Consider the following 10,706-nt stretch of genomic DNA (forward strand, 5'->3'; position numbering starts at 1 on the left):
AGTGTGTGTCTTTATGTATCATTTCAAAACAGAGATGACTGATGTTATTAAGAATCTCTGTGCTTGGGTTTCTCTGGCTAAAAAACAGTCACAGTGTGACAGTTTAGTGGCCACATAGTAGACCTCATGGCATTAATATATTAAATAATATTTAAGGCCACTTTTAAAAAAGTAACTGAAATTACATAACAGTTTGTTTGTGTGTTAAAGTTTGCTTTATAGGCAAGGAGAAAAATAAAGCCCCACCTCAGACAAACCCTAGCTCAGCCTCTTGTTATGTGGCAGTATTCAAAACCTTCCTCCGCAATCATTCTTGGACTAATGAACCATGGCAACGAATTCCCCCAACATGACAAGTAGGTACATTTTCTTCCATTATGCAGTATTGCTAGATATAGTGACTGCTAGATTATTATATAGCAATTAATGCCATTACTATTATAATATTTAGTGAAGTGTGTCTAAATGGTCCTTGACAAGATAAACAGTAAACATACAGAATGGAAAAAGGAATGCTTAAATGCTTAACTAATGACTTCATAATGAATCAGGTAATAATAATGCATGTGTATTATACAGACTGTGAGGCATATGTGAACAGTCATAAATAATGGTAATAGATAAAAGATTAAGGTAAAACATTAAAAAAAATTCGGTGTTAACTCATTTTAATTCATGATATTGTTTAATATTTACAGTCAAACCCAATCTTCAGGTTATACATGGATGCTTTCATACTGAGTTTAATCCAAAACAGAGCATGAAAAATTGGCAATATGAAAGCTGTCATGCAAACCAAGGTACCAAACCTGCAATTTCCTCTGGGAGATGGTCCGAGTTTGGTTGAACTGGAAGTGTGCCACAGCTGTGACCATGACCATGTATTAATTTCCACAACACAAATGTACCATGAGTGGCAGAGGAATGTTGTGGGACATAGAGATGAAATGCCTTACTGCACGTAATGGCTCCAAAACCTTTTTTTTATATATATAAAATCATGAGACACATCGTGTCCATCTGTGTTTGTGATGATGGACGATGAATGTGAATGCCCTGGGGTTTGATGGAATGTGCGAAAATGCAGTATCTTGACACCATTAATAATTCAACATAGACAACATAATCAATCCACTGAGCATAAACTAATGAGAGTAGTTTTTAAGGCCTAATTCAGAGTTGTATATTGACATGATTTTTGTTATACTGTTATCAGCTTGGGTTTTAAACCAGAAGTAAAAACTGTAACAACATACAGATATTGGGTTTAGTTCTGAACTGCTGCAAAGCAAAACTATAAAAAGATATAAATATATTTTGTTATTCTACAGTAGATTTCCTAACACATACTTTATACTGCAAAAAATATGATATTACTCATTCTTTCCTGAGGTACTAAGGATTACTATGTGCATTGGTTTATTATAATGAAAACAAGTGATTTTTTCTAAATTTTTCTGTGGACTATAATTAGTTACTACAATACATTCTTACAAACTTTCAATAGATGGTGCTATAAAATTGCATAAAATGATAAAACTGTCAGATTCATATTACGTTTTTCCCCCATAAACAGTTGAGGACTACAATATGTTCATTAATAATTTAAATAAACATTATTTAAAATGTTATTATTAATTAAATTATTTTAAGTGATGCATGTAAAAGGCTGTGTTCTTCTGAAACAGTTGAAGATTTCTCCTACTATGACCCAGATGATGACATGCACAAGAGCTGCAATAACAACAACGTAATGGCCTTCAGCCGAGTCATATTCTAATAAGCGTAGTTCTTTTAGCTTAAAGTTGTGTATAGACCAGATTTCAGACCTTTGTATTATACACACATGTTGCGTTAAAAAAAGGTATTAATATGTAGATTAAAGTAATTAAATATTTTAATACTAGTTTATATAGTATATGACTCTGGGACTGTGAATGTGTTCACTTCTTTATTTACTGATGTGCTTGTACTTGTGTATGTACTCCTTCATGATGAAATCATTAGTTTAGTATAAATATAAAATAAAATATAAAGTATTAAAATGGTAGAGGACTGTAGGCATGGGTGGCGGTCCTAGGTGAACCTATCAATGTGGGCTGCAGGGGTCTCTCAGTCTCTTTCGCATTAGTGGATTGCAAGAAAGAAAAGCCACCTATACATCATCAAAGCTGCAGAAACAAGCCTTGAGGTGGCTCTAGATCAAGAGGGGTGACCCCTGCCTGGATCACTCTGGTGAAACAGCCTTTAACCTTGGGATTGTCACTTACTATGTGTCCAAACCACACCTTTGAAAATGGTGTTTCAAGTAATTAGTATCAATTAACTTAATCTATAACATTTATGACAAGAGTGTAATTGTAAAACTGATCAATAGATCAATAGATAATAAAGAATCTAAACTAGCAACAAAACATGTTATTCATTTACTGTAAATTTCACCATTGTTTTTTCATAAACAGCTCTGGACTACTCTGATTATATCTACCTTGACTATTATGGCTTATTCAACGTAACTGCCTGTGACAATAACAGCATACGTACTTTCAGCCAAGTCTTCCTCCCTACACTCTACAGCATTGTCTTCATTGTGGGATTCATCGGCAATGGCCTGGTGTTGTGTGTTCTGGTCAAGTACCACAAAATTATGTCAGATGTGTGCCTCTTCAACCTGGCCCTTTCAGACCTCCTCTTCCTTCTCTCATTGCCTTTCTGGGCTCACTATGCCGCCAACAAACGGTGGATCTTTGGGAGCTTCATGTGCCATGCAGTGACAGCTCTCTACATGCTGGGATTCTATGGAAGTATCTTCTTCATGATAGTCATGACCATAGACCGCTATGCTGTCATTGTCCACACCTATACCTCTCTCTTCTCCAAGCACCGGTCTGTCAGAGCTAGCATAACACTGATTTCGTTTATGTGGGCGCTTAGTCTGGGAGCCTCTTTGCCAACCATCATTTTCTCACAAGTGAAGTCAGATGGATGGACATGCAGTTTGGAATATCCAGAAGGAACTGCATGGAGGTCATTCATTTACATCGAACTAAACCTCCTCAGCCTGATCATTCCTCTCTCAGTGATGGTGTTCTGCTACTCACGTATCATCCCCATATTAATGTCCATGAAGTCTCAGAAGAAACACAAGGTCAGGCTCATGCTGGTCTTGATCAGCATTTTCTTCATTTTCTGGACACCTTACAACATCGTCATCTTCCTAAGGTTCCTGCATCAACTGGGTTATATGAACACCTGTCAGTGGAATCAGGACCTGAACATGGCTATGCAGTGGGTGGAAACCATAGCGTTCACTCACTGCTGCATCAACCCCATCATCTATGCCTTTGTGGGGCAGAGATTCAGGAATTTATTTCTAAAGATTCTGAAAGAGTGGTTTCCTTGTTGCTTTGGCTGGAACACACCAATCGAAAGTGAGTTGACAGAGATGGAAGGCTCTTTGTACTCACACTCCTCAGTTATTTCCAGCACAGAGACTGTTCAGCCATAAGCGGGCAAAAGTACAGTATGTGGTTTAAGGAGACGAAACTTAAACTGAAGTTAAAAAAAACATAACAATTTCAGTTTTTGAGTATTTGTTATTTGTTTGGTTGTGTTCATATTTTTGCATAGAATATGCTACATTATTAATATACTAAGTATTCTTAAGTCTTAAAACCTTTTGTCATGTCTTTGTCAGACTACTTACACAGTGACATGTATATGGAGGCTTTATTCTGTTTTCATACAAGATAAAGGAATTGATAAGCATTAAACTGTCTGGTTCTTTTCAGTACTGCAAGGGAATACCTTGCAGCATGGACTATATCATAAACCTCACCCTTAGGGCAAGATTACAGTGGGATTCATAATCATTTCTGCAAAATCATCCCTAACGTACGGCTCCTATTTGGCTGGTATGGAAACCTGCAGAGACGCTGATTGAAAAGTGCTTGTAATAATTCTCCCTTCCTTCCATATCTCAAATACACTGTAAAAAAATAAAACCTTGACTCAACTTAAAATTTTAAGGCAACTTGCTGCACAGCTTTTCTGAGTTAACTCAACTTTTAACCCAAGTAGTTGACTTAACTCAATTTACTAAGTAAGGTCACATGTCTCCAAACTTATATTCTATTGTTAAGATGACAGAGTTTTGATAGTTTTAAAGACTTAGTAATTTAATAAATGTGAACTTATGTTTTTTGACATCCCTGATTTAAAAATGTGTTTGGATTTACTGAAACAGGTCATTTAACACAAGGTTATGAAAAAAGCTATAACTGCATGCTTAAATTTTCTTCCAAATTTTATTTTAAACCAAAAGTAAAACATTACAGTCACATTCCTTAACTGTCAAGTAAAATTAAACTAAAATAAATTAAAATAAATTAAAATTGTGACATTTGAAATGTACACAGTATTATAAAGCACCTGGCTGAAGTATAGCTAGAACATTTCCTTTTAAAACGTTCAAACGTTTTTCAAAGATTATAATCTGCAAGGTAACTTTATAAACTTTACCTTTTAAAATGTTTTTATAATTTCAAAAGACTCTACTGCAAAATTAGCAGTTTTACAACTTTTTCTTTGGATTTGTATTGAAAGTGCTTAAACATGGCAAAATGCCTATCACAGTCTAAATCGCACAAAACAAGGGAAGAAGTACAAAATAATGAAACAAAACACAGCTCAACAGCAGCTTCTCAGAACCATGGAATCATAAGGTGAAGGATAAAGATTACCTGCACAAGTGGCTTTTTAGCCAAACACCTCACAAAAGTCATAGCAGAAGTTTAGTTTTAAGAGACTGTACCCTTGCAGAGCAGTGAGTGCCCATTTCCATGAACACCTTCTCAATCACCTCAAAAGTGTACTTCAGATTTTTTGGGTACTGAAAATCCAAGGCAAACAGAAGGCCAAACAGGTAGGCAACAGCAGATTGCAGATCTGGAGCATCTTCAACACAACCGCTTCCTCCAACACAACAGCAAAGTTTATGAAACTGGGCAAAGTGATAGGGGCGTCATCATCTTCGATCACAATATCGATCCCACTTTCATCCCTCTGGTCTGTCAGGAGTACTCTCCTAATGAAATAAAGAGTACAGAAAAATCACTTTTGAGATCCATCTTTTCTTTGTTGTTATAATTCTTTTTGTACCATGAAAGTCTTGGATCCTACTGGATTAATGTAGACAAAATGAACAGAAAACACCTCATAAATCCTTAAAATCAGTTGTATCTGAGATATGTAAGCAAAGCTAAATGATAAGAGCCTGAGATAAAATGAATAAGAATTAAGATGTTATTTTAATAATGTCAAAACAAAGATTAACAACTGTATTAGTGGCAAAGTGCTTGCAGAGGTTTCTACAGAGGTTGCTTATTCAACATGTGTAGAATTAATGCAACATACTCACCAGACATGTTTTGAACAGTGCAGATGAATGTTCACGGAGAAATATGGCTAGACCTTCCAGGGCAGTTTTCTGTCAGTGAGGCACAATATTTGAAGTCTGAAAAAAAGGGTACCAAATATAAGGACTTGTTTAAAAGATTTGTGATGTAACATTTAACGTTAGGAAGCCTCTAATGATGAGACAAAGATTCAAATTAGAAGGATTAACTATAAGATATCTTTTCAGCCTAAGTTCAAGATTGAGAACCACTTATGATAAACAATCAGCCTGTGTGCAGTTTAGTAAGTCATCTTTCTTCAAAAAGAAGAACCCCTTATTTTTCTGAAAATAAAATGGCAAAAGGCTCTGATATAATCTATATTTTCTTTAAAGAGTTAATGTTTGTCATTAACAGGTTACCTGTTGATCAAGCTTGTTCAGAAGCTCCTCCATCTCTTCTCCAAAAACTCCATTTTGTGCTCTATATAACTTCAGGAGTTGCGGGGTGTGTTGGTTTACTGATGCCTTTGAATGTCTCATGAAGGTTCACATTGGTGATGCGTTTGAACTCATTACAGAACTAGTGGAAAAAAACAACACCACCAAAAAAAAACCCCATCTGGCCAGTAACATTGCTCAACAGGCTTCATAAGACTCACAACAGACATGTACAACCAACAAGTAATATTAAATTATCAACTAGAGTTCATTATTTATTTTTACCTCATTTGGAAGAAACTAGGCAGGCCATTGTTCCAGCACTTCAGACACCATCAGTACTGCCTCCACAATTTCCTTTTGTCGAAGGGAAAATTCTGGTTCATTTTCTGACTGATGAGTACTTCATTTCTATTTTTCTTCTTTAACTCCTCTACTAAGATGAGCCTTTGCTCTTCCAGAGTGTCATCAGACTGGCCTTTGGGATGATCTGGCAAGTAATGAACCTCTCCTCGCTTAACCCTTTTCATGGTGTTTCTCCGTTTGTCTTCATTTCCCCAATCTCTTTTTTTCTAATGATGCTGACTTCATGGAAACCAGTTGAATGCAGTTTGAATCTGTAATTGCCAAGTTTGAATTTTATGCTTGTTTTCCAGCCTGTGCCATGTAAGGCAGGGATGCTTCAGTATAGTCAGACTCAGTTTGCTCAGGGAGTGGGTATGCCTTAAAAGCAAACATTGCCTCTTCTCTTTCCTCCAAGATGTGGCTCTTCATTTCTCTTGGAACACTAAAAGCTTTGTTTGTCTGTACATAAACATCATTGCCTTTGCAAAGGCTCAGCTCAACATCATATGAGAAATTAGGAATTGGAAAGAGTGATGGCCACTGTGATGGCTCTGGACAACTGGTGATGAATCCTGGGAAGAGGTTGACACACTGGCAGTATCAAGGGAGGAAACAGATTGTGCATCAGAGTCATCAGGAACAGATGAATCTTTGCCCCACACAATTTTTAACACAGCCCTTTCAGCAGGCAGTTCAGAAATGTCTGTTAAATTACATAGTTCATTTCCAAATTCAGGGTCCTCATACTGCAGCAAAAATTCTCCCTGAATCTGTAACTGCGATTTCAGTTTTGCTTTTAAATCATCCACTGAGCTAGGCAGTTCTGAATCTTGGATCTTTCTAATATTTTGGGGTGAGATGATAACCCGGAGCCACATTATCTACAGGGACAGAAACAAAAAAGTTATGTATGCAAATACAAATTTATATGCCAAACTTGTGAAAACAATAGCAATACATTTTTAGAAAAAAATTAAAAATAAAATACTTACCTTTTAATGGAGGAGAAACACCTTCAGAGATATCAGCTTTCCTCCTACTTTATATGCTTGGAGTGGGATAGGATAATTCAAAGACTGAAGATTCAGAATCTCAGTCTCTCCATATTCACTTTCAGCAAGCTCAAAGGACCTGTAAAGATCCAGGTACCAGGATGAAAGTTCTTTGGAGACAAATGACACATTACTGTCATCAGTTAGAATACTGACAATCCTATAGAATTCTGGAAAACCACTGCACTGGCCAGCAGATCATGCCTTTAACATACCGAACACCTTGCAGGTGTATATCAGAGCATAAAGAAACAGTCTTTTGACATGGAAACTTTCCTGTGATAGCTCCCCTCAGTGAGGTATCTATAGAGCAAGGCTTAACCACTTTGACTCTCTCCACATACTGTGGCTTGAAGACAAAATGTCCTTCTAAATAATATGCAGATGTTTGCTGATGCTTTGTTGCCATTGTGAGAAGCAAATTCTTGAAATTGTGGGTATCATGCACCACTTTTTAAAAAACAAAACAAAAACAAAACAAAACTGTGCTTCGCCTCAAATCTGATTGTCCATAATTGCACTAATGCCCCGAAGCAGCGGATCAGGTGAGGGTAATGATCGATGAAGTGGTGTTTGGGTCGTAGTTTGAACTCAGACTCTGTAAGTAACTTTTGATAATCAGCTATTTTGCTTTCCAAATAGCATAAAGTCTCCTCCGAGAACTCTGTAGACACAACCAATTCAACAATCTGTTTAAGGTCCATTAAAATCTCCCATGCAGGCAAAGCTTGATTTTGTAATTTTCTGTGGCTTATTTACACAGTCTGCATACTTGTAAGGAAATGACTTGATGCAATTATTCAGTTCATCAAACGATATGAATCCTTTTGAAATCAAGTCCTTCAGACACAGAGATAATTCAGCAGGAACAATACCTTTGAAAATGTTGTGTAATACATCTGCTGGAAATCCTGTAATTGGATGGAAGTAGGATAAGTGCTTACTTAGAACACACTCCTGTTTCACACCATACAAACTGTGGGGCTGGTCACATTTCTTAAGCTCCTCCACCAGAGAAATATGTTGTTCTGGAGTTCTTAACTGAAAATTTTCAGGCTCAGTGGTGGCAATTTCTTTCTGACTTATCAAGCAAAATCTGCAAAGGTTCTCCACAGTGAAGCTCTCTTGAAAGCCTGCAAGGCCATGGGCTCCAAGGTTGTCTGCACAGACACAAAACACAGTTCCCTTTATGTACTGCTGTAGATCTGGAACAAATATCCCAACCATCTCCAGGGACTTTATATCCTGTATCAGTGAGTCAAGGAACCGGTCATATCCAAACGATTCACATCATTGCTCTTTCCCAAAACTGCTAGATTAATTAAATTTAGAGTGGAGCGACTCTTTGATGGCAAATTTAGAATTACCCAATATACAGCAGTAATATTATGGATCTTTCTCGAGTTCCCAAGAGGGTTGCAGATTTCAAAATCATCTATGTATAATCCCAAAGCAATGCTGAGCTCTTCTTCACCAACAAGTTTGTTTTTTTGTAGTATCTTCCATCTTGAAAAGACTTGTATTGGCCAGGCAAGGACTCTTGATTAAACACGACTTTGTCCAAAAACTCTTTATTGCTAAGTAAAGATTCTAGCTGCTTTGTAATTGAAACATAAACATAAAAACAAGTAGTTTTCTTGGTCCTGTCATACAAATATTCAGTTGGTTCAATCACTTTAAATTGCTCTTTAAAATACAAATTTCTTCTGTAATCTGTAGATAATTTTCCATGTGCTGACGTTGTTACAACAGGATTTGTTTGAAAATATGCATCTGTAATCTCTTGCACAGTCTTATCATTTCTTACCATGTTATGGTTTGCAAGTTTTTTCTAACATTATTAAGAGCTAGGATTTTAGAAAAATATAAAATTTCTTGTAACTGTTGAACTATTTTCTGTACTGCACTTTTTGAAATATGAAATACCGTTTACATAGAAAAGAAAAAGATTTGCGCTCAAATGTCTCAGCATCAAAACTTTCTATGTCCTGTTCTCTACATTCTACATGCTCACATGATGAAGTCCCAGCTTCAGGTTCACTGTTCAGTTCAGGTTCTCTGTCATCCAAGACTTTTTCTGATTCCTTATGCACTAATCTGAAATCTTTGATAGTGTGATTTTTATGTTTTTTGTTCTATGGCTGCTAAAGCTAAAAAGATTTGAATCTGCATTTCTGAAAGGGGCAAAAAACTGTTTCTTTATTTCTCATGTTTTCCAAGGTGAGAGAAGTACTGGGCTTCAGAGCAGATCTCATTGAAGTCACACAAAAATGTGGAATTTTCATCTTCTGCTTCTGTTCTGTATTCTTGAGAGATGTGATTTAAGTGAACTTGGGTTTTTGAAGCTACAGACACAATTGTCATAAAAAAGGGCCAGTTTATTATTCTAGCATGTCGTAGTCTAATGTGTTTCAGAAGAACATCTTGAGACGAATGGGCAAATTTGCAAATTTTGCATCGCATATTCTGTTCTGAAATCAAAACCCAAGGTCCCTGCAAAAAATGTATTGGACACATATTACTCAAAATATACGCTAAAGTAATGTAGGTTATTCTTACAAAAAACTACACTGTTTTAAAAACTAGTCTGACCAATTTGAAGTTTGCCAGGAAATAATATTCATTCATTCATCTTCTATACTTGCTTATTCCTAATTAGGGTCACAGGGATCTGCTGGAGCCTATCCCAGCACACATTTTAGTCAAAAGGCAGGGGTACAACCTGGACAGGTCACCAGTCCATCACAGGGCCACATATATAGACAGACATCCACACACACTCACACTCACTCCTATGGGCAATTTAGAATTACTGTAAGGACCACCCACTGGCCCAACGACGGAATCCAGCGGTGTGGGTGAAGGGATCTCATGTCCTACTTTTCCTTTGTGCTTCTGGATGAATTTGCTTCATTTATTAAAATTTGGATTTATTCTTTGAGCTCTGTGTATAATGATAATCTGACTCCAGTTAATAATTAATATAAGTATAATCTGATGCTGATCACAATTTATAGGGTTGACTATTCTTAATTTATAAAGTAGATTGAAAACTGAAATGATTGAACATAACAAACTTAAAACTGGGTTTCTCCATACAAGTTTACGTTTTGGTTTGTTCTAATTTAACTTTAAACCGAGGCATTCTCCATTCAAGTTTAAGTCGAGGCTACTCCATTTCAACATAAACCTAGGTTTCTCCATTCCGATTTAAGTTCACAATCTAAGATTAAAGAGGTGTATAATAATGATTTTCCATAGGCTCAGAATAAGTCAAAATTAACAATTTTTTTTGCCAGGCACATTCCACTTAAATCAGTCTATTCAGTTAGAAAAACACCAAACACAATAACAAGTGAAATGATCAGCATAGTACAAAAAAACACGTAAAAAAAAATGTAATAAAACACTAGAGACTATAGAATAGATTTTTTTAATTTGAGCAAAAACAGTATAAGCAAACATATGAACTG

At 36.2% G+C, this 10,706-nt stretch overlaps 1 protein-coding gene across 1 annotated transcript; it reads left to right on the plus strand.

Moving 5' to 3' along the window:
- The first annotated feature begins 216 nt into the window (after nucleotides 1-216).
- On the plus strand, nucleotides 217-3,508 carry LOC131357747 (C-C chemokine receptor type 5-like). Its single transcript, XM_058397017.1, has 2 exons — nucleotides 217-356; nucleotides 2,463-3,508. The coding sequence occupies exons 1-2, from the start codon at nucleotides 329-331 to the stop codon at nucleotides 3,506-3,508; spliced, it is 1,074 nt and encodes a 357-aa protein (XP_058253000.1). The 5' UTR covers nucleotides 217-328.
- Nucleotides 3,509-10,706: the final 7,198 nt, after the last annotated feature.

Source organism: Hemibagrus wyckioides, linkage group LG01 (assembly GCF_019097595.1).
Source record: "Hemibagrus wyckioides isolate EC202008001 linkage group LG01, SWU_Hwy_1.0, whole genome shotgun sequence".
Taxonomy (NCBI): Eukaryota; Metazoa; Chordata; class Actinopteri; order Siluriformes; family Bagridae; genus Hemibagrus; species Hemibagrus wyckioides.